At 37.0% G+C, this 25,583-nt stretch overlaps 1 protein-coding gene across 3 annotated transcripts in view; it reads right to left on the bottom strand.

Moving 5' to 3' along the window:
* Positions 1–664: 664 nt before the first annotated feature.
* Positions 665–25,583, bottom strand: part of NAB1 (NGFI-A binding protein 1) — a 44,799-nt gene continuing 19,880 nt past the window's right edge. For 2 of the 3 annotated variants that reach the window (XM_058711113.1, XM_058711123.1), the window contains exons 3-8: positions 23,483–23,616; positions 20,952–21,003; positions 8,839–8,928; positions 7,033–7,195; positions 4,963–5,076; positions 665–3,196 (exon numbers count right to left, since the gene is read on the bottom strand). In XM_058711113.1, the coding sequence (XP_058567096.1) occupies positions 3,108–3,196; positions 4,963–5,076; positions 7,033–7,195; positions 8,839–8,928; positions 20,952–21,003; positions 23,483–23,616 (642 nt within the window). In that variant the 3' untranslated portion in view covers positions 665–3,107. The remainder of the gene's footprint in view (positions 3,197–4,962; positions 5,077–7,032; positions 7,196–8,838; positions 8,929–20,951; positions 21,004–23,482; positions 23,617–25,583) is intronic. The other variant, XM_058711132.1, reaches the window with a different exon arrangement.

A 25,583-nucleotide genomic window follows, 5' to 3' on the forward strand; every position in this document is an offset into this window, starting at 1 on the left:
TACACATAAATGTCAGCTGCTTATTCATCCCAAGTCTGTAACACATGAAAATCTGTATTTTTATCTGAGTGGTATTAGTTCCAATTCAACTAGGTATTGGATTCACAAAGGGCAAGGATCATGTCTTAGGTTTCCTCTGTGGCCTCCACCCTCATCCTACCATCTAGCACAGTGTTGGGACACAATGAAGCTCTCTATTCACCCACCAAACTCATCAATTAAAACTTCACTGCAAAGCTTTTGCTAATTCTCTACCAGTTTGGCTCAATATCATGTAATTAGCTGTAACACTGAGGCCAAATCACATTGACACTTTATAAATATTAGTGTATCATAAATGTTAAATCCTAATGTTCCTCCTTTAATTTATTAGTTGGTTAGATACGGTGGATAGTTTTTACAATGTCTTTGTAAACTTCTCTTAAGTGAGAACAATATAAACCAAACGCCATCCCCGACAGAGTCAAATTAAGTAACTGTTTGCCAAGTAACTTTCTAGAAATGAAGGCAGACAATGATATTTAGTTTTGACTTAAAGAGAGAAGTCCTGGCCCTGGCTCCTAACACCCAAGTCCAGCCCAAAAAAATCACAGAGGGGAGGCAGAGAAGGCTACTAATACCTACTGTGAAAAGTGCTATGCAGAAAGTTCTATACACATAAATGTGTGAGGCACAGAAAATCTTTATTGCCACAGGAAGCAAGTGCACTCGTCCCACCTCACCAACAGATTTAAGAGTCACAGAAACGCAGACTTCACATAATAAAGTACAACACAGACTTGGGGAGAAATGGTCCCTTGGACTATATTGGCTGTAATACTGAGGTAACCAATTGACCTTGTTCAGTGAAAATACCTCCAACACAATGAAAAAAATCAACTAATTATAACATCCAATTCATATATACAATTCAAATAAAAATATATATTATTTGCTTCAATGTATAGCAAATTTAATACATTAGTGTTTACAAAATAAAAACTGTATTCTACTGAAATTTTTCTTGTGCTTCCCCCTTATCACTAAGCTTGAAAGACCAGGAAAGTATGATACTTACGGAAACTTATTTATGGATTTAAAGATGCAGTTTGTGGGGCCATGAAAGATGGATAAATATTAGTTGGAAGATTACCGCATCTTTAAAAATTGTTGCTTATTAAAATCTACAAACTTGAACTGTAAGACACAATTAAAAAAAACCCACAAAATTTCTCAAAATAGATTAGAATACAGGAAACGTTTCATGAAACTACTGAGATACTAACCAGTTCTATGGCTAATATTAAAAACTGAACAATCTATTTAAATCATACTCCTACTATTTCTACACAGTGAACAATACCACCACAATAATCAACCTCACGCTAGCAACGAAGTTGCAAGGTCCATAAAAAGATTCTTCAGTGGGCTAAACACTATGGTACAATTAAAACATTTAGGTAGGGGAAAGAGCCTTTCAATAGTATAAAAGTTGTTTACTGGTGTTTCTACTGTAAAGCTATTCTACATATCAAAATGAAAAAGCAATTATATATGTGACAGTGATCAGAGACTACAGTCCCGACATTTCATCCAACATTTGGCTGATGAATTTTAGTATAACAGAGTACAACTGAGTATTTTGTACACAATTATGACCTAGAGCAGAATTAAAAACAAAAAAACCCCACATATTCAACTCAGTATGCTGTTGTCAGCAATATCTGGGTTTAGATGAATCTGGAGGAAGTAGGTAAAGCGGTCAAATGTCTTCTTTTAAACCAAAAGAAAAAATGTAAATTGGTAGAAATAGTATTTGGTTCTTTTAAACTATGGATTCCAATGTGAAATTCTCCTAAGTATGCAAGTACATTATTAACATTTAAGCACACCCCCATAAATATGCACACAGCCCACTAATTAGGGGGAAGAAATTAAAACATACTTTCAAGCTAAAATGAATTTTAAGAACAAAACTGCAGACACAAATATGAAAGGTCCACAAAATTGTAAAATAAATAACAAATACAGGTGTCAACTAAATGTCCACAGAATTATGCCTGCAAATGTGGATGCAGTGATTGTCCACACTTGTTACGGTCTGGGTGGTGAGACATTCCCCAGGGAGAGCCACCTACTTTCTCAGACTCTATCTAGGACATAAAAAAGAATTTCTGGATATAAAATGGTTCTTACTCTATAATATTATATATTATAGCCTTTTTACTAGTCACCATCCTTATCACATTTGGGGTTAACTTATTATGCCTTAATCTATTTAACACATTCTTAAATAACAATGTTTAAGTCAAGGCTTTTACACATCAGTTCACTTGTTTCAAATACTCTGTCTAAGTAATAGCTTCCTATTTTTGTTACGATACAATGATATAATGCAATCTGAGTCGACTAAGTAAGAGATTTGCTACTCTAGTGCCCATTTTTAAACTTACTTTAGTATTTATTAATTGCATAAATGTGCCTGATTAAGCCAGCAAAAGTGCATTTTACTACTAAAAAAGACACATTTCCTATTAAAATCAGTTTTATCAAATATTAAATACACAATATTTTTCTTGGTTTAAATTAAGCCATTTGCTTTCCATTTTTCCAAAGTCATTGCAACCTTGCCAATAACTACATCACTTAAACTTTCTTTATGACTGCAAAGATCTAAACTCTAACAAATAATAATATCTATGCTAAATACACTTAAAAGTAGACAGTGAAATTTCAAGTAAAATAAACTGTATCCACATCTATTGGACCAAACAGGTCTCCACATCTAGCTTTTACTTCTATAAATTACACAAATACATTGTACATTCTTAAATAATGAATGCTTACAATATTAATTTGTAAGCTTTTCCACGTAAAATGACTTACACAGGAATGTGAATGGATCAATATTTCTGTTACAGATTGCAACATTCTCTCAATTTTCTCTTTTGTGGCTGTTGTTCTGTCTTCCTGGTTTCCACAGACTACTGTATCAATCCTTATGCTTTGGCTATGAAATCTGTTTGAGCTGAATGAGGCAACGTTGGTTATTAAGGCTTATTTCTATGATGGAGCATTATTATCCTTAAACTGAATGCCATTTCCAGAGAACAGTGGGAGAATCACAGCTATCTTGAATCTTCAGGCTCTGTTTTGATGACTTTCTTTTCTAAAGTAAAAGCTGAGTGAGGGTAGTCTTTTAAAATCCCAAGACTCTCTGCATAAAAATGGAAACAGGGTGTGTTGATACTTTAAAATCAATGGATCACAAAAAACAAATTCAAACATATGAAACAAATCCCCCAAATCCACAGCAAACAGTATCAACTATTCATAATTCTGCAATTCCATAAAAACATTTTATGTTTATAGAGTTTGTGATTAAGAGCTTCGATTCTGGATTTAAATTCCATCTCTGCCAATTACTAGCTGTGCACATCTCCAGGCAATGTACACACCTCTCTAAGCCTTAGTATCTTTCTTCATCTGTAAAAATGGGGATAGTATCTATATAGGGCAGCATGAGAGTTAAACGATGAAAAGCACAAAAAAGCATTTAACAAATAGACCATATTTTTATTTAACATTTGGTTCAACATGATAAAAAAAATATGTGAAATAAAATGGGTCACACGTATACAAAGTTACTGGCTAAAATATTTAATCACTATCAATGAAAAAAAGAGACAAAAAAAAATCTTCCACATTTCAACACAGAACTATCTTTAAAAGTATCTCCAGCCATGACACATGATAGAAGAACGAAGACTACTTTCATAAGGAACCATTTCCTGGAGTCAGGCGTGTGCAGTTATTTCAACCTCACAAAAACACCAGAGAATGACAGCACAGAGCACTGATAGGAAGCACTAGCACTAAAAGACAAATATATATGCACACACTTTGAAAAGGATTCTAGAAATGTAACCAATACGAATAGCTGATCCGAAATTAGGCAGTTCAATTTATGAATTTACTCTATGAAAAAGTAGATTTTAAATTTAGCAAGAGTATAAAAACAGTAGCTACCATTTACTGAATTCCTATCAGCCAGGCAATTCTATATATATATATATGCTATCAGCCAGACAATTCTATATATATGCTACCTGTAGAACACTCATTAACTCCATGCGGTAGAAATGATACTTGTTTTACAGATGAAGCAACGGACTTCAAGTGAAGTTACTTTAACTCAAAGGCTGAGTGATACTACATATTTTAAAATGGTGTTGTTCTCTAATGTACACTTGATCTTAGCCAAAAGGCCGAGAAGCGATTGTTGTTCTCTAATGTGTCTAACTCACTTTTTCTTGGGTGAAAATAGGTAAACATCTAACAGTAATAAGGAATAACTTTTCCTTTATGGAGTTCAGTTTACTTCTGAAATATAAATATCACCCCCAAAATGCATCTGTAAGAAAAGTTTAGACTTGGTGTACAGGGTTTTCTTAGTATGAAAAGAAACATGTAATCCCTCAATTTCACATTATGAAAGGCTGGAAAAAGGTAATTACATAAATCAGCCATGTATTATTTGGTTTTAAATCTTGTATAAAAGTAACCATTCGTGTAATAGCTAATCAAAATAGTATCAACCTTCATAAGCTTCTGTCAATTCTTTGGAATACCATTTTCTAAAAAAGATTGGCTAATGGGGCACCTGAGTGGCTCAGCCAGTTAAGACCCTAACTCGGGGTCAAGCATCCTGAGTCAAGCATCCCAGGATCATGAATTCAAGCCTACTTTATACAAACAAACAAAAGACTTGCTATTATTCGAGCAATCTATTATTTCCCAAAGGAGAAAAACTGACTAGTAACATTGTTAGTAAATGACCTTTTTTTTTTTTTTTTTTTTTTTGGCGGGTGGGGGGTGGACACGGGGTGGGGGGGGGAGTAGGGAATGACAGTGGAGGGCAGGAAAACAGAATTTAAAGATATTTTATTCAAGTGTTACTCTAATAATATCCCATATTCTTACCTGACTGGGACTTTGCCTCACTGGGATAAAGTCTACTCAGCTCTCCATCCACCACAAAATGATGGGGTTGTCTGTTCTGTAAATTAGGCATTCGGAGATTCAAAGGTCTTTCTCCTAATGAAAAGGGGGAAAAAAGCAACATGAACAATACTAAAAACACTTTGTGGTTTTTCTTAAAAATAAGTTTTCACAAATTGCCTGAACACTCCTTAGGAAAGAAGTAAGGAAGGCCAACAGGCACTGAACAATTTGAATAAGAGTTAGAGAAATATCTTAAATGATAACTTAAGAGGGAAATGGCAATTCACGCTAGTTCCAAGGTTTATGAATCTGTCGGGACATTAAGACTGAAACATGAACTAAACAAAAGACTGGGATTTCCAGTAAGCACTCCAGCTTTAGCATGTAATACATCCCCCGAGTAAGGCATTTTTTTAGCAGTGCAACCATTTTATTTACCAAGACATGTCATTAACTATATAATAACACTAGAGACAGAGAAGGCTTCAAGCAACTTCCTGTTAACAACAAAGTCTATGGTAAATCCATGAAGACAGAATTAGCACAGATATGGTAATCACGCTTAATGCACCAAATCCTATTCTCTGTCATAATCCTAAATCCATCACACAGAGCTGACTGCTACCCCACAGTGCACTGTCCTGGTTTCACAAATTAAGAGTCACCAAATCTTTCATTAATTTTGCTTTTGCTTCTTAACCCTTTTGAGTCTTAACTGTCAAGGATGACTTAGAGAAGTTAAACAAGACCTCAACTATAAAGTTTCCATAATATTTTAAAAAGGAGGAATGTTCTTCTCCTCCAGTACTCTGAAATCAGCTGACATATTTTACTCTACATTTGGCGAATGCTTATTAAGATGGTATTGTTACTGGGGCACCTGGGTGGCTCAGTTGTTAAGCATCTGACTTTGGCTCTGGTCATGATCTCACAGTTCTGAGTTCAAGCCCCTCTTCGGGTGAAGCCCACTTCTCTTTCTTTCTCTGCCCTTCCTGGGATTCTCTTTCTGCCCCCTCACTCACTTGCGCCCTCTCTCTCTCTCTCCAAAAAAAAAAAAAAAAACAACAAAAAGATGGTATTGCTACTTAGAAAGAAATCTAATATTTTGACAGTAGTAACCACTCTCTAGAAAATTGTAATAATATGTAAACAAAACAAAAAAGACGGTCCTACAAAAATTACTGTTTTTCTTCAGACACATATCACTATTTGAAGCTAGTTATTATCTTCCTCCACTGCAGCATAAGCTCCAAGCCAGCAGGGACTTAACTTCACTGATGCATCTTCAGTGCCCAGAAGGATGCCTGGCGGCACCCAGGAAATACTATGAGTAAATGACAATGACTTGAGATTTTCTTCATGTGTGAATACAAAAAAATGAAAATAATTTTTAAAATGATAAAAATACTCATGAATCATAGCTTTCTAAACCTAAATGTCTAAGAGAACAATCTCCAACATACCACACAAAATATTTTCATAGGGACTGTAGGCCAATCTAAAGCCTGAGAGAATACAAAATTTCTTCAAGTCTCTCCATTTGTATACTATCTCTACAAATCTCTACTCTCGTCACAGTACTTTAGAAGCAGTTAACCATATTCCCTTAGAAACCAAATGTTATAAATTTCATAGATAAATCTGTTTTTGAAGTCTAAAAAAGTATGAAGTTGTGGTCTTTTAAAAAATGACAAACGTCTCCCATGGAATCAGTTTCTTGGGGGGAAATGATCTGTAATGTTTACGTTCCCCATTCCCACTCACCCTTTACAAAATACATGGCAAATGCATGTGTCGGCTACTGTTTAGGGATAATAAGGTAAAAACCAAACATACAAATAAAAAAAAAAAACCCAAATAATTACGAGTTACATTTGCAGGATGAATTCCTTCTTTTTAAAAAAGAGACAATTTACCAATTAATTTTTACACAGAATGTATAAAATAATCTCTCTAAAATATTAAGATTTAAAAGTAGGCAAACTTTTGTTTCTCTCTGACGTGCACCTAGCAACTGCGCTAGAAGCGTAGGCCACTCTCGAGAGGTACCTTGTCCGTCAGAGCTGTCAGCAGCCAGGCCGTTAGGGCTGTGCTCTTCCGACGTCTGCCTGTACAGCCCCGCGGACAGTCTTCTCTCAGCATGCTGCAGTCTCTCACAGCCAGCTGGGGCGCAAAGGAACTCGATCTGCTTTGCCATCACCTTTTCAGGCTGCTAGTAAGTAAAGCAAAAATAAAATCAGTAACTAAAACATTCTACATGGTTTTAATGGTTTAAAGATGCCAATTTCAGACTCCAGCAAATATATTTAGTATTCATTAAATTAGTTCACACTTCATGTGGTATACACATTCCATAAATATGCTTAGATGTCTATATCATCATGGTAAAACATAAAATGTTGGATTTTGTGCAAAAGAAAAAAACCTTCCTGCTCATCCTTGAAAGAGAATTCCACTTCAGCTCAAAGGCAAAATAACCTTAGCTTTGTTTCCCAAAGTACTGAGTCCTTTAAAATATTTTTTTTAAAAAGGAACCTCAGAGCAACAGCAACATCTGCTATAATCTGCTTCTAACACACAGGGTGACATCTTGGCATTTTTTATTTTAGGATCTGGCACTACACATGCTCTGATATGATGACAGTATGTTTGGGGGAGAAAAGGTGTAAAATGGCTGTCTAGAAGAACAAGACAAATACACCTCCCACCAAAATCAAACAATGCAAATTATGCAGGAAACACGAGTGCCAACAAGAATCTTCACCTTGCTCGTGGAATGAGACTGCGGTATTTCCCAACCAATCGTAAAAAGACATGCTTTAAAAAATCACAATTAAGTTGGCTGACATACAAATTTATCTCTGTGTGTGTTTTGTAAGTTTCTTCTTTATGTATTACTTTAAGTTACTTACATGTGACACTGAAAGCACTGTATTTCTGTATTTTGCCAAGCAGGTAATAATCAAAATGCAGATAGGAATCACTACCATTCCATATAAAACAGTAGCACAAGGAAGCTCCTATATAAAATTAGTTACGAAAAATCCTGATTCACAGTAGTAAAAATCAACAGGTGAAAAATATTAATTCAGAGACTGGGATAAAAGCTTATGCTATTTTTCTGAATGCACATAAACCAGATCAAAAGAACAGTAATGTCGATTCACTCGAGCTTATTAATTGATAAAACTTCAGCAAGATTTCTTCAGCAAGAGGATGGAGTTTTCATCCTCTGAACAAGACAAAAACAAGACTTGGCACTACTGAATTTGACCCAAAGCAGTCACTAGGCAGAAGATCAACAGGAATAAAACTTACAGTGTTTTCTAAAAGGTTAAATTAAATTAACACCTTTTAGAAATGTTAAATTAGATTTAAATTAAATGTTAATTTTCACATACAGCAATAACTCAATAGCAAAAGCACCTGAAGCTACACATTAATTTAAGGATTTTGTTACCATACACGAATTGAAATGATTTAACAATAGCTACCATGGCAATTGATGTTGTATTGAGAACGAGTTCTAGTTTATCTCAGAGTTGTATTACACACAGCCATAGTCAACATGGCTGTTTTCCTGGTACCAAATTGAGTTTTCTTAGGTAGAGAATCTGTCTTTCTTCCTACAAAACTACAAAGAATAAATATCACTCTATCAGATTCTGCTCATAACCAAATCAAACTACATTGTTGTTGCTATCTTGTTGATACAGCTGTGGATCAGATGACATTTAAAAAACCACCAGAAAGGAATCCAATCCCTGGATGCTTAAAACCGAAGCTAGCCGAAGCAGCCATTTATTGTTCATCGACAGACATTATTAGGAAATGTTAACTGGTGGTTTACGTTACCTGTGAACTAAGAGCAGCAAGTTCTTCACTCTTAGCTTTAGCCTGCTGGAAGAGTGTCTGCACAGAATCCTGGAAATCTGGAAATCCATCCTATGGGCCAAAGCATAAGTCCTTTTTAGTTGGAGTTTGTAAATAAAATATCAGAACTGGGAAGACAGGCCCAAGTAAACAGCTTTAATCCTACAGTTCAAGTAATCATGATTAAAATTTTAATGTATAATACTTCACTTCAGACTTTTACAGTACGAACTTTATTTCTACAGCTGTAACATCAGTAAAAATACAAATGAAAAAGAGAAAAAGATTTATACGTTTATACATTTCACATAGCATTTCATTCATCTAGTGGTTCAACTAGTAATATTCACTATCTTCATACTGGACATTCTTTTCTTTTTCTTATTTTTGGTTTGAAAACCACCACAAAAATATTTTCATGGAAATAGCATTTTCCATAGCTTAGATTTTCCGATACAATAGATTGCATAAGTACAATTACAGCAAAGGGATGGACATTTTTATGAACATTTTTCTTTCACAGCCTCTACCCAAGGGCCTTCACTGGTTAATCTTACCATAAGTTTTCTTTGCCAGCACTGGGTGGTGTTGGCTTCTTAATTTTTGCCAGTTTGCATTTTGGTATCAATATTCAAAAATTTTTGTTACATTTTATTTACTGTAGTTGTGTATACATTTATTTTGTAAATTCTTCTATCCCTATAAACTTCAGAAATGCACTCTGCTTTACAGATTTGATAAATACTCAACTCTACCCTCCAGTTTTTCTAAAGCTTTATCTTGTTTGCTTTGTTTTTTAAATTGAACTCTCTAGTCCATCAGGATTTTATTTTGTTATATGTAATATCGTAAAGAACCAATGTAAATTTCCTTCGAAGTGCTACCCAATAATCCCAACCCGAATTTCAGAATTCTTCCATGTTGACTTGTGATTTCTCCTTCAGCATTTCATGTAAGAGGCAATGGGGATTTGAATTCTCAACACCTGCACTCAAGTTCCAATTCTACCACTTAACACTGGATGAGTAATTTAACCTTTCAGAAGGTTAGTTTCCTCATATGAAAAATAAAGATAAGAGCAACTATCTGTTAGGGTTGTTGTGAGGAGCAAATGAGATACTGCCTTCAGCATGTAATCACTGCTAAATAAGTGTATCAATGCATACTTAATTCTTACATAAAACAGAGCCTACCTCGGGCACTCTACTCCTGGACAATATACCAACTTACATTATTACCACTGTACACTATATGTATATATAAAAGTGTCAATCTACTACTTTTCTCAGTTATTTTGTGGGTTTTTTGGTAATTTATTGCTCCACATGAAATTGTTATACAAATATCATGACAGCATGGTTTTAGTAACCTTACTAAAAACTACTAAAGGATTCTTCACAGAAATGGTCATTGACCTCCAAAACATTTCTCCCCTTGTTTCATGAACTATATATTTGTGTAACAAAGGGTAAATCATTAAAAACCAAAGTTCTTATAATAGCAGCAGAAAGAGATGTGATAATAACAAAATATTTTATCTTATTTGAAATAAGAGATACGGATTCAAAAGTTTTTCCCCAAAAGGGTCTTGTTTTTCCACTGCAAAACTCAGGTTTTCAAAGATTTCATCTACCAAACTTCCTTTCTTAAGTAGTAATTTACTATTTTAAAATTCAAAGACATGAAATGAAACGGAGTCAGAAGCAAATAAATTTGACATCTTGAGATAGTCTCATGTAGCTTTATGGTGGGGAAACATATAATCAACATTTTTATTTTTTAATAGTTATTTATTTATTTTGAGAGAAAGAGAGAGAATGTGAGCAGGGCAGGGGCCCAGGTAGAGAGAGAGAGAGAGAGACAGACAGACAGACAGACAGAGACAGAGAGGGAATGCCAAGCAGGCTCCACACTCTGCGTGGAGCCCAATGTGGGGCTCGATCTCACAGCTGTGAGACCATGACTTGAGCCAAAATCAAGAGTAGGACGCTTAACCGACGAGCCACCCAGGCACCCTAGAATTTTTTTAGTATTGAAAAAAGCTTCCTGTCTAGGCCCCTACAAGTCCAAAGACCCTTGGCTCAGAAGAATGTATGGAAAATCATTAACGGAGCCAGAATGAACTTTATGCAAGTGTATATAATCTAAGTCTAAATCAAAAGTACACTTTTTTAGTCATTCAGTGTTTCTCTAAGAACTTAATTTAGACCTAAAAAATCTAACTTTCTGTTTAGCAATCTCTCCTTTAAGTTCTGAAGTTCAACAAGGTAAGGTAGTAGAAGACTTGGAAAAGAGAAGCTATCATTTTCCAGGTGACTACCATGTACCACCAATTCCCAACTATCATTTTACATATATTATCTCATTTAATCCCCACCACAAACAACCCTGGGTTTCTCTCATTTTACAGCTACGGACATTGGCTTCAAAGCCCGTGCTCAAACGATAAAGTCCTAGACTTACATACTTATGAAACTCCTAACAATAAACAGAGGCACATCTCTTGGATTTTCATAAGCTGAACGGGTTTAACCCTCTGATTTATACTGAGTTCCAAATCCAATTGTACTACTTATTTGCTGTGATACTGGACAGACCATTTCATCTTTCTGTGTCTACTCTGCTAACTTTAGAACCATTTTTTTTTTAACGTTTATTTATTTTTGACGCAGAGAGACAGAGCATGAACAGGGGAGGGGCAGAGAGAGAGGGAGACACAGAATCTGAAACAGGCTCCAGGCTCTGAGCTGTCAGCACAGAGCCCGACGCGGGGCTCGAACTCACGGACCGTGAGATCACGACCTGAGCTGAAGTCGGACGCTTAACTGACTGAGCCACCCAGGTGCCCCTAGAACCATTTTAAAGAAGCAAAAATTGATAAAGAACACTTAGCACAATGTTTGGCACACAGATATTACCCAACAAATGTCTGCTACTGATATTTATTAAGTTCCCTTTAAAAGCTACTGGATTTAACCACAGTAAAATAGAGAACATGCTGTTAAGTGACTTACTGCATTTCTATGATATAGCATAGGCAGCTCAGAAATTACTTACATACTAGACATCTTGGGTTTTTAACACTAAAACCAGCAGGACAATATTGACCATACTGGTAGGGAACTGTTCTAGTGGAAAGAACAGTGGAAATCTGGAAATACTTGTTTGTTCATTCATACAAAATCTCTTGTTTGCATAATAGGTTCTAGACTCAGTACTCGATGCCTGGACTCCATGCCTCCTGCCCTTCTAGCAAACAGTCTAGAGAAGGCAAGGACGAAGAGATCCCGAGCACAGATGCCGTCAGGGAAGGCTTCCCAGAAGGCATGACATCTAGGCTGAGACTTGAAAGAAGAGAAGGCTCTAGGGAAAGAGAGCAGCTTATATAAAAGCCTGGAGGCAAAAAGAACAGGAGGGCACACTTGAGAGGCTGGAGAGTATTTAACATAGCTCAGGGAGAAACATAGCTCTCAGGGAGAAAATGAACCCAATCTGTGTTTCTGAAAGTCCAATCTGAATGTGATGGGGGCAATGTACTGAGGGGGCAAGGATGGTGGTAGGGAGACTGGTTAGAAGGCTGTGACCAAGACGAGAATAGTGGCCTTACAACAGAGAAACACACGAATTCCTAAGATACGGCTTTGGCAACCAGGAGTTTGGTGGTAACATTCTCTAAAATAATGAATTCAGCACCAAGAAGGAGGCTTGGGAGGGAGCAGAAGGTTGATGAATTCAGTAGGGGACAGGCTACATCTTACCCTCTGGAGACCTCTGTGTAGGTAAGTTTGCAAGGCAGGTTCACGGAGTTGTGAACTTGGGGCAAGAGTCAGGTTGGATAACTACACTAGAGAATTCCAGCTTCTCAACAAGCCCTGGGTGGGGGGTGCCCAGGCCAGAATCTCCAATATTCCGGTATTTTTAAAGGAACTCACAGAAGAAAGAGTGATCTATCTAGTCTTCTTCTGTTAAGAACTAGATGTGTGATCCCAGGTAGGAAAGTTAACTTCATTATTGTTCAATGGAGATTTAAACCATCTGCTTTATCTGGCCAGTGGAGATTTGTGGGGATTCCATGAAGTAATGCAAACAGTGACTCTTGGAAAAGCCCACATTGCTATACAAACATACAGTGGCATCACTGTCAGGATTATTCAACCATGAGAATTTGGAAAAGCTAGAAGGGGTAACTTCAAACTCTACATGCATGCGCAAGTTTTTGGGAAATGGACACTGCTCCTTCATTAATAAAGAGAAGTAAAAACATGCAATAAGCAATAAACAACAATATCCAAGTAATGAGTGGTCTGTCTCTGTAATGAAGACATTAGTCATTCTGATTTTCTCCCACAGTCTTTGATAGTTCTTAACAGAAAAATACAGGACTGAGGAGCTATCACTACATGATCTAGGTTTCAGGTACCCAAAATATGTGGCTTAGAAATAAAAGTGAGAACATTCCCAAGAAACTGGTGTCTTTCATATTATGTTTGGTGCAGGACTTTTGTTATATGTCTCTCAAGCTTTTTTTCCCAAGAACCAGCTGTACCACGCTATGAGCAATTTATCTTCATGTCATATTCTTGGCTGCTGCCATTAATCACAGTGTTCCCTTACTGGTGAGACTCTGATTCTGAGCACTGAGAAAATAAAAGACACAGGGTGGGATGCTGTTCGTGACCTAATTACTCTCATCCCATTGGTCTCCACCCCCATTCCTCCTCAACTTTCCCACCAAATACCGGCAAGCTTTAAAGCCACTGCTTAGCTGTCTTTAAAATGACTTGTTCCAACAGATGTTCTCAGCCTCACACGTGCATTTTCCTTTTTTTTTTCTACTCACACTTTCTATATGAATAGCAGATTGTAATGCTTCTGTTTTTCTGATCCAGAGGGGAAGAGTCTACATCAAATTAGACCAGCTTTCTCTCAATAGCTTAGTAACAGCGTAGGTGGATGTTCTGACCCTCTTCCCTCCCCCTGCCTCCCTCTCCCACCCCCACCCCCCTGGAACTGCTAGCAGATGTTTCCTCTAAGTCTTTCTTCTTCAAAACCCCAATTCTCTGACTTTCTGGACTCTATTAACAAACTGCATTTCTTTCATGCAGTTATCTCTGATTGCTTGGCACTCCCAGCCCACACAGGATCAAGAATGCTGTCACCTCCCATCTCTCTCCCTAGTTTCCAGCAATGTCAGTGAACGAAGAAAACTTACAGATGAGATTGGAACAGTAACCACCATATCCTTCCTCTCTTCCAAGACACTACTTACGACACTGAAGGTAATGACAGGGTTTGTTCTGAGAACATGTTATGTTCTTAATGAAAAAGAAAGGCTATCAACTCAAATCTATTTTAATTAATATTAAAAAAAAAATTTTTTTTTAATCTTTATTTTGAGAGAGAGACACAGTGTGAGCAGGGGAGGGGTAGAGAGACGGGGAGACACAGAATCCAAGGCAGGCTCCAGGCCCTGAGCTGTCAGCCCAGAGCCCGACGCGGGCTCAAACCCATGAACTGTGAGATCATGACCTGAGCCAAAGTCGGACACCTAACCGACTGAGCCACCCAGGCGCCCCTAATTAATATTTTTTAAAAATGAGGGAAAGATATGAGTGCCAGGGACTTTGGCTGTTGGTTTTTCACCCCCTTTAGTTGTCAAGCTGTTTTAAACACACTGTCCTAGGTACAGTATAAGTAAATCAAGCTAATTTTTCTTGATTTACTCGGTTTAACCTCCTTCCAAAGACAGTGCTTTTCCTCATGCTAAGCATTTAGTTTAACAAATGGTAACGTCTTATATTTAAATACATTTTGTAATTTATGTTGTTAAATCTTCTACTCAAAACTTAATTGTTCGGATAAGCTTCCTTGAAACAGAAAATGGTAACTGCCACCCTTTCCCCTTTCTTCAAAGACTTCAGTTGCTATACACGCTTGGCTTTTCATACCAGACTAGCAGGAGAAAAGGTATAATTCTAACAGTGTTTTTATAGCCAAGGTTCATGAGCACCCAGGAAGGTAGTTCTACTTTGCAGTTTAGGAGTCAGACCTAGATTAGCAGCCCTGGCTCTGCCACTAGATAGCAATGTGGCAACTTGAGCAAGCTCCTGAGACTTCACGGGTGTCTCCTTGGCTATACACAGAAATCATAAAGCCTCCATATAATGAGAGACAGGAAGGTTTGTGATCATGAATTTCAAATGCCTAGCAGGGACAGGCATACAATACATTCATGAAAAAGCAGTTATTTTTCCAAGTGTCCCAGAGCTTAGGTTTGGGGTTTCTGATAAAAAAGGAAAGAATAAACAAAATTCATTTTTATTTTAGCTGAAAGTGGATTTACACAAAGGGTTGTATTCCAGGTGGACAAGTTATTCATCTAGCCTTGACAGGAGAAATATTCCCAAGCCTTGCTTACTAACCTACAGGGTTGAAGAGGTGCCTTCCCTAGAGGCTCCACTGAGTTACCCTAAGGCCTCCCCAAGCTAGCAAGCTTTTTCCTCTGTGTCCACTTCATTATTCTAGGAATTACAGAAAGAAAGTTCAAGATCTTTATGTTGTTTTGTTTTTTTAATTTTATTTGAGAGAACATGCAAGTGGGGTAGAGGGACAGAAGGACAGAGAGAATCTTAAGCAGGCTCCACACTCAGTGTGGGGTGGCCTGACCCGGGGCTCCATGCCATGACCCTGGGATCATGACCTGAGCTGAAATCAAGAGTCAGAGGCTCAACTAACTGAGCCACTCAGGCGCCCCTAAAATCTCTAGGTTTTTTAATGTCAAACTTTCCCTGTAGAAAGGAGTGCTACTTAAGGACTACAGATTATGCTGAGTACTTTACTATAATATGTATCCTGTATTAAACAAAAACAATCAAATAAATAGCTAACTATCCTTCAAGGGGAACAACTGGGGTGCTTGGGTGGCTCAATCTGTTGCAAGTCTGACTCCTGATTTCAGCTCGGGTCAGGATCTCCCAGTTCCTGAGATAGAACCCAGAGCCGGGCTCCATCCTGCCAGCAAGAAGCCTGCTTGGGATTCCCTTTCTCTCCCTCTCTCTCTGACCCTTCCCCACTCGCACTGGCTCACACTCTCAAAACTACCATTACAAAATATCTTTAGGGTGGGAGGGAGGTGAGGGTGGGTGATGGGCACTGAGGAGGGCACCGGTTGGGATGAGCACTGGGTGTTGTATGGAAACCAATTTGACAATAAATTTTATATTAAAAAAAATCTTTAAAAGGGAACAACTCACTACATAATAAGAGGAAAAATATCAGACAAGGATTTTAAAACTTCTAGCCAATCCTTCACAAACAGTTCAGGAAATTACATAATTCAGCAACAAGAAAACACTTTCGTTTAGTTTCGTTAGTTTATCCTAATGCACTGATAATGGCATGCAAGAAATTTTTTCTTTCCCTTACGTGTCTATTTGTGATGTCATTTCTGTTTTATCTACTGACATTACATTTCTTTTTGTTCATTATAAAAATTATCTTTTTTAAGGGGTGTCTGGGTAGCTCAGTTGGGTAAACGTCCAACTCTTGGTTTTGGCTCAGGTCATGGTCTCAAGGATCCTTACTTTAAGCCCTGTGTTGGGCAGGCAGGCTCTGTGCTGACAGTGCAGAACCTGCTTGGGATTCTCTCTTCCTCTCTCTGCCCCTCCCCTGCTCATGCACTCTTCTCCCTCTCTCTCAAGAAAAATAAATAAACTTAAAATTTTTTTTCTTAATTATCTTTTTAAAATGAAAAGAAGTCAGCAACTTGGCATGTATGCCAATTAGTTACTGTCAAGGATTTCAGAAACATGAAAATTAAAGACAAAATTCTCATTCATATGGACCTAGTAATTAGTAATCTGCTATCATTTACAATGTGCTAAGGTTATCTTTATAGTATATTCTTTTAATAGAGAATTAGTAATTCAAATGAAATAAGAAACACTATGTTAAAAGAATTCTAAAATCTTTCTAGTTGTACTTATGAAGTCCTTGGTGTCAGTCATATATTCTGAACAAACTGTTCTCACTGTTGTCTAAAAATGCACAGGATTTTCTCCTCTGTGTCTTTGCCCATGCTAGATAGACTACCTTTGTGATGCCCTTCTACCCTCCACCCCACATCTTTACCTTCTGAAATCCTACCCTTATTTTAAAACCCAGCCCTGGGTGGCTCAGTTGGTTGGTTGAGTGTCCAACTTCAGGTCATGAACTCGCGGTTCATGGGTTCAAACCCCGCGTCGGGTCCTGTACTGATAGCTCGGAGCCCGGAGCCTGTTTTGGATTCTGTGTCTCCCTCTCTCTCTGTTCCTCCCCCGCTCACACTCTCTCTCTTTCTCAGAAATAAATAAAGATTAAAAATTTTTTTTAAAAATAAAATAAACCAGCTCAAACAGTTATCTACTCAACAGAGCCTCCCTTAATTTCTCCTCATGCCAGAAACTCTCCCCTTCGCAGTAGCCACATAGAAAGTAGATCTAGACAAAGCACTAATACTTGATGAAAAGTCTTAAGGGAGTAACAAACCTATACAATACTAACTAGCTCAGTACCAGCTTCCAGAACCAATGAATAGCTCCACTATCTCAAATCTGAATTACAGTACACAAAAGAATTTGGACAAGGACTTATGCCAATACTGTATATCTTGCAAAGGATTACAGTGGATACAGGTGTAGGTACACACATGCATAACACACACACTCACACACTCTGAAGAGATACTGTCACCCTGCAACACAGGAATGCTTTTAAAAAACTAAGCAAAAACAAAACAAAATTAAAAACAAACCAACAAAAAAAAGTAAACTGCCCTAAATTCAAAGTTAAAGTCCCTATTTCTTTCTGGGAAACATCAAGAGTGGTCTGTAAGAGCATTTAACATTCAACCTCAGCTGAGGTCATGATCTCACGGTTCATGGGTTCGAGCCTCGTGTCGGGCTCTGTGCTGACAGCTCAGAGCCTGGAGCCTGCTTCAGATTCTGTGTCCCTCTCTCGCTCTGCCCCTCCCCCGCTCATGCTCTGTCTGTCTGTCTGTCTGTCTGTCTGTCTCTCAAGAATAAACATTAAAAAATAAAGTAGCCTGCAGTTGACTAGTCATGTATCTTATTTGGGAGAGGTTAGAACTGTTATTCACAGAAAAATAAAATGCTGATTATCTTAATTCTAAATCCAGAACCCTTCAAATGGCTTTATGAACACTAGTAAAACAATAAACTAACCATACAGAACTATCATTCAATTATCTATAGTGCAACATATTTAAAGGAATAGAAGGGTCACATCTAATGCTATAACCTAATGCTCTGAACTACTAAAATGAAACTCAAAACATTGTGACTGGATACAAAAAATACTTTGCTTAAATTTCAGATAAGGGCCACTGAGAAGGTCAGAAAGATTTATCAATACAGCCTAACAAGAAAAAAATTACAGATCAAACAGTCCATGAGATTCGTGATCTCAAACTTTCAATGTTCAACAGTGATCTCTGCAGACAGACAATGAGGGAAACTGGGGCTTAAATGTGAGAACAGCCTGAGTCAGGATCACAACAGGTCCTGAGTCAGGGCCAACAGTGGGAGAGGAAGGTGGTCAGAACTTCTAGCCTAGCAGCTGACTACCTTTCCCGGTCACTGGGTAGGTTTTATACCTTTTCCTCTAAATCCTCGCTCTGATGGCACGTGCCTTCTTAGCAGTCTCTGTGTTTACCTGCCTTCCCTCTCAGTGGCAGAGTCACCAAATCTACAGGGATCCTCTCTCATTATCTTGGGATGCAACAGGATAAAACTATTTCACTAGTTAGATTATCTTCTAATGGCCTTTTGGATCATTTCAACAATTTTTTTTGCATAGTATCTGAAGCTAACCCATCTTAAACATTACTCAAGACCTAATAAGAGGTTGATTACAAATATAAGCACAACGTTTTAAATTCTTCCCTTCTTTTTTTTAAAAAAAATTTTTTTTTAATGTTTTTTATTTATTTTTGGGACAGACAGAGACAGAGCATGAACGGGGAAGGGGCAGAGAGAGAGGGAGACACAGAATCGGAAACAGGCTCCAGGCTCCGAGCCATCAGCCCAGAGCCCGACGCGGGGCTCGAACTCACGGACCGCGAGATCGTGACCTGGCTGAAGTCGGACGCTTAACCGACTGCGCCACCCAGGCGCCCCTAAATTCTTCCCTTCTTTAAGAACCACTGCTTTAGGCTAAAGTTTTTAAGAAATCAAAGATGCTTAACCATGGCCATTCATTATTTCATCTAACAGATTTTATTAAGTGCCTATTAAGTGCAAGGCACTATTATAAAATCTGAGTATAAAGTAGTGGACAGATAAGGGCTGTACTCTCATCTAATGGGGAAGACTGACAATAAAAATAAATACATAATAGTTTCATGTACCAGTAAGTGCTATGAAAACAAACAAACCAGGAAAATGAGCCTAAATGTGATTTTGAGGTAAAGGTGCCCTTTTAGAAAGGGAAGCAGCTATGTCAGAGCAAATTCTCAGCTATGAGCTAAAGCCAGGTGAAGAGCTAAAGATCTAGGTAGGGGAACAGTGAGTGATGAGGCACAAATGAGTTTGGCATGTTCCAGCAACAGAAAGTGGGTCAGTGTAGCTGGGACACAGTAAGAATGGGGAAGTGTGGTAGCAGATGAGGCCAGAGATACAAAGTTAGAGTCAGATCATAGAGGATCTTAGATGCCTCAGGAAAAAGTGTAGATTTTATTCTAGGTATGGTAGAAAGCCCTGGAAAGATTTAATAAGCAAGGAAGGGATTTATGTTTGTTTCTTTCTTTCTTCCTTTTTTTTGGTAATTGTTTATTTATTTATTTATTTATTTATTTATTTTTTTATTTTTGACAGAGCACAAGCAGGGGAGAGGGGGACAGAGGATCGGAAGCAGTCTCTACACTGTCAGCAGTGAACCTGATGTGAGGGTCGAACTCACTAACCATGAGATCATGATCCTAGCCAAAGTTGGATGCTCAACCAAGCCACCCAGGCGCCCCAGGATTTATGTTTTTAAAAGACAACTGTGGCTTTGGTATGGCTGAAAGATTAGTCCAAACAGATGCTTAGTTAAAATAATGAGAGAATTTAGGATAGTCAAACATAGTTTGTTTGAACTTGAAATTAACTAATGGATGGCTAAGAGAATTAATGACCCCCCCTCCCCCGCCTTGTCAATCCCCTGCCCAAGAAAAAAAGGAAGGAGCTCTCTGACTTCAAATTTCTACTCTGCTTCAGACCGGCCTTTAAAAAGTATTTATTCCAAATTGAGGGACAGTGGTTTTGAAACCATTCTATAGTTCTGACAGCCCTAACAAAAGCACGTTTTTCTTGCTCAACTCCCACCTTTACCTCTTGCAAGCCTAAAATCTGAAGGGACAGCCTCAACCACAATCCTCTAAGAGGCTTAATTATAGGCAAGTCTCCATTACTTGCAGCTACTAAATTGTCATTTCTCTCAGATTGTTAATATAAATAAACCTTGGCTCCTCTAAACGTATTTGATAAGATGACTAAATGATATAAATGAGATTATAAAAGAAATCATTTGGAGCCCCTGGGTGGTTCAGTGGGTTAAGTGTCCGACTCTTGATTGTGGCTCAGGTCATGATCTCACAGTTTGTGACTTCGAGCCCCACAATGAGCTCTGTGCTGATGGTGCAGAGACTGGTTTGGATTCTGTCTCTCCTTCTCTCTGCCCCTCCCCTGCTTGTGATCTCTCTTTCTCTCAAAAAAATAGATAGATAGATAGATAGATAGATAGATAAGATAGATAGATAGATAAAGTTAAAAAAAAAAAAAAAGAAATCATGTAACCAGGAGAGTTTTAAATCTATAAGCAACACCCACCGACATATCAAGCTGTAATAAAATGACTGGACATCAATCTCATCATTGTTTTCTAAGAATTTCTTCAGTTTCCTAGTTCAAATTAGATACTTCAAAGCAACAAAATTCTGTTGTTTTAAAGATTCCAAAATTCACATTTTTCACTTGTTCATGGAATATCCTTTTTTTTTTGGTTTGAATTAGTAAATAAACATTATTAGCATGAAAATATATAATGCATAATCTTACCTCCACTTTAATTCTCTTCGGAGATAATTCATCTCTTTCTCCACATTTTGACCTGAAGAGAAAAACTTGAGAAGGTAAAAAATTTTATCCTGAAGACATCTCAATCTATAAACCTCCACCAAAACATATACCACTGGAACCTTTACACTGGAAATAAGAGATTCATAGTGAACATGGACATAATAAAGAAGAGACTTTTTATCACTCCTAAATAAAATTAGAAAAATATGCAGACACACTTATACACTTTAAAAGGCCACTACCTAAGAACTACCCACAAAGAAATTACTTAATAAATATGTAATGATCACAAAATGAAAAAGGAAAAAAAAAATCAAGGAGGTTTACACTGCATGATATCCTTTTATGAATCAGTAGAAACACTTCAGGATAAAATGACCAGTGGCTCTTTAAGATGAATGCTTAAGGCTACATAAGATTAAAATACATTTTGTCTATCTATTGAAACTACAGAGGCATTTTCCCTTGACCTACAGATCCCTCTTCTGGGAAATCTCCCAAAGGTACCTACAAATATATGAAATACTATGGCCACTTAAACTACAATAAGCCATCAATTCTAAGTTATCCCTCAAAATAAAGACGTTAAAAAGTAAAAAAAAAAAGTATATCTCAGAACCAACAAAATACGTATGATGTTATCTATTATGGTGCTATTTATAATGATAAAAGACTAGAAATAACTCCAGTATCCATCAATAGGGGACTGGTTAAATAAATCATGGTATATCCACGCAATGCAATACCATGCAGATGCAAAAAATAATGCTAGATCTGTACGTACTAACACGACAAGATCTCCAAAATACGTTAAAAGCAAGATATAGAATAATGTAAATATATGCTGCCTATTGTTTTTTGGAAAAAAGGTAAAAATGAGAAAATATATTTATATTTGTTTGCAAGTGCATAAACATACACTAGAAAGCTGAAAAAAAACCTAATAAAACCATTTACACACTGAGGAGAGGAAGAGGGTAAAAAGACAGGAACCAGAGTGCAACTTTTTTATATTACATATTCACATAGTTTTGACTTTTACATGATGTAAGAGTCTTATATACTTAAAAATATATTTAACTTAAAAAATATATAAATGTACATACTACAAGAAATAGCTAAAAACTGTTGAAAGCAGCTGCCTCTCGGATGTGATGTGGTACTCAGAAGGGGGAAGGCGTGGAGCAGAGAAACTGCTGAGTTTCATCATAAGCCCTGTGTACTGCATGACTCCCTAAATCCTGTATATGTATTACTCTGATTAAAGCAAATCATTTAAATAAAGCAGTCAGAGAGGCGCCTGGGTGGCTCAGTCAGTTAAGCATCCGACTTCGGCTCAGGCCATGATCTTGAGGTTCATGGGTTCAGTCGGGCTCTGTGCTGACAGCTCAGAGCCTGGAGCCTCCTTTGGATTCTGTGTCTCCCTCTCTCTCTCTCTGCTCCTCCCCCCACTCGTGCTCAGTCTCTCTCTCAAAAATAAATAAACATTAAAAAAATTAAATTAAGCAGTCAGAAATTTTGTAGAATACAGTGAAAAAAATAAATATATCACTGAATCAGCTCTTGATTAGCTTGTTCATTTAGTCTGCAGAATTTTACTTTGTGTCAGTTTGTAAACATGTGGGATCTTTCTTTAGGCAGGGTAGCAAATGAGGCTGCTAGGAGTTAGGGGGAAATCATGACAATGACAGCAAATGCCTACAACAGTGGTTTTTCAATCTGGAGCAGGCACCAGAATAATCTGAGATACTTGTGAAAACGTGGATTCCAAGGTTCCATCCAGAAACTGTTATTTATTAGGGCCGGGGAGGGTGCTCAGGATGTGGTTTCTGAATATACATTCAATTACTCCAATGCCAGTGGTCATCAGCATCTCCTCAGAGAAGCAGTCCCACACACAACTGATGGTGAACGAGAAGTTAGGGTCCATGTGGAACCGAAGAATACAATCAAAATGGTACTACACCATTTTGCTTAGGGTTTAAGTGAGGATGAGATAAGAGGAATAAGATATTTATATCAAATTTTAAAACCACACTGCTTTTCAACAATTAAGTTTATTTCAAATATTCCATATTGCACTTCCATATTTTACATGTCCATATTCCACATCATCTGGTATCTTTCAATTTTCCCTTAAATACTCATCAATGGAGTCTTTTTTTATCTATTCTGCTAATCTCACTAGCTTGCAAACACCCTGCAGCAAAAGGAACCCCTGTGCTTCCTCAGAGAGTTCAACAAGTTCATATGGTAAGTGAGTATACAAAAAAGCCTACACATGCTGACTGACTAAATCCCATCCTCACACTCAAAACCAAAGCATCTGTGTGCGAAGAACATCTAAAACCACTACCAGAACAATGTTGTAATACTAGGGAACTGTCTTTCAAAAGAAAGACAAAAGAGGATTTCAACAAAACAAGAAAAACCACTTTAGCAATGTCTGGAAAAATGTCCTACTCCCATAAAGCAATGTAAAAATATTGCCAATTAGTTAAGACACTTACTTGGTGGTTCTGTAGGTATATTTGTAGGTGACTTCTCGAGAAATCTGCCTAGCCAGGGCAAACAGTTCATCTCTTCTCGTCAGCAGGGCGTTATCCTTCACACAGAGCTGAGCAGCCGCTTCATTAACAGTGAGCTGTGGATCCAAAACCAAGTTTAAAAGTTATAAACACCCTCATTTCACCAGTGTGAAAAATGCTTCACTTAAGGATATAAAAATGTGAGGTCATTATATAATGAGATTGTAATTTATAAAAATCAGGATGGGCCTTTCTTTATTCCTTATTAGTCCTAATGTCTAATTTCACAAGAAAATCACATCATCTACCATCTCTCAGGACTCAAATTAATCAAAATAGCCATCTTGGTTTTAGGTATTTGTATGCTTAAGATACTTTTGTTTAGGTATGAGAATTTATAGAAAGTAAGCAAAATAAAATAAAAATAAAAAGTAAAAAATGTTCTGTATCTCATTTTTATGAAAAGCCAGGGGATAGGATATGATTTGGTGATAACATTCCCCTAATTAAAAATGAGTATACATGTTCTGACACATTTTTCAAAGTGAACGGATATGAAAATTCTTAGAAAGGAATAAAAATTAGATGACTGGAATTAAATATTTATCAAATCACTTAGTACCAGAGTTATCGCAAATTAGGGCCAAAAAGGAAAATCACTGTCTTAGAGTCAGTAATTCTCTAAAATTCATCGAATTCTACTTTTTCATCAAAGTGTTAAATAATGCCAATACAGAGCTGCCACCTGACAAAACATTCTGTAATGAAATTTAAAGTAGCAAATGTTACCTTTTGAATTCAAAACCTATTAATTTTTTCATAAATCAGAAAAAGTTTTTTTCACATAATTTTACCAACTTAAATTGATGGAGGGAACTGCGAAGAGGTATATCACACTTTTTTAAAAAGCAAGAAACATGCTGGTTCCACACATGACTGATGGCAAGATGAGAATGGGATTTGATGGCAGACAGATCTGAGAGGAGTCTTGCTCCATCACTTAGCATCTGTAGGACTTTGGGCATGTAAAATCTTCTCAGAGCCTCAGTTTTCTCAGAGGCAAAAACAGGATAATCAAAATGGGAACTACCTCAAGGGATTTTAACAAGAGATAAATGAGGAGACACACGTGGCACAAAGTTGTTCTTAGTTCTTGGTTTCCTTTCATAAAAAGGCAGGCATTTACTTTCTCCCTACCCAGGCATCCCACTTTATTCATAAAAATCTTCTGCATTTAAATTTTCAAAAATAGAAGCAAAAGAAGAAAATAAATGCAGAATGCACACCTTCCATCTACTAACATTTTAATGTATATAGTCTACTATCTGTGAACATATAAACATACACGTGAATATAGATTTGCAATTGCCTTTTCTCTAGTATGCTACATTTTTGTACATCACGTATTAAGGCAGAAAGGTGGTTTGTTTACATCAGCACCTGGCATGTAAACTGATAAATGAATTTAAGTATTCTTTATGATCTCATTTTTACTAACTAGAAATATTCCATTATAGTTAAGAGTAATATATTATTTAAATCAACCTCACTCTGAACATTAAACTCCCCAGTTTTTCATGTACTACAAAGAAAGCTGCAAAGAACATTCTTAATTGTATATCTCTGCACACATATTCAATTATTTTCTTGGAATAAATTCCTATGAATAAACTCGTAAGGCCACAAAACATATTACATTTTAAAACTTATATATTTCACAAAATTACTCTCCAGAAAAATTGCTCCAAATCATAACGCTAGCAACAATTGTATGAAGATCCATTACTCAGAATTAACTAACACTGGTTATTTTATTTTAAAAGCTTTACCAATTTAATGTATTTTCAGTGACATTTGATTATAATTCACATTTCTTTAACTATAAAACTGAACCTTTTTTAATGTTTTTAAGTTGTTTTAAAATCTGCTTGCTCATGGCAGTTGCCGGTTTCTTCTATTGAACTATTTTGTTTCTTATGGACTTCAGGCATTCTTTACGCATTAAGAACATTAACTCTTCATGTGCAGAGGTATTTTCCTTTTTCAGTTTATCATCAGCCTTATAATTTTTGTCTTGGGTGCC

Source organism: Neofelis nebulosa, chromosome 2 (assembly GCF_028018385.1).
Source record: "Neofelis nebulosa isolate mNeoNeb1 chromosome 2, mNeoNeb1.pri, whole genome shotgun sequence".
NCBI classification, from domain to species: domain Eukaryota; kingdom Metazoa; phylum Chordata; class Mammalia; order Carnivora; family Felidae; genus Neofelis; species Neofelis nebulosa.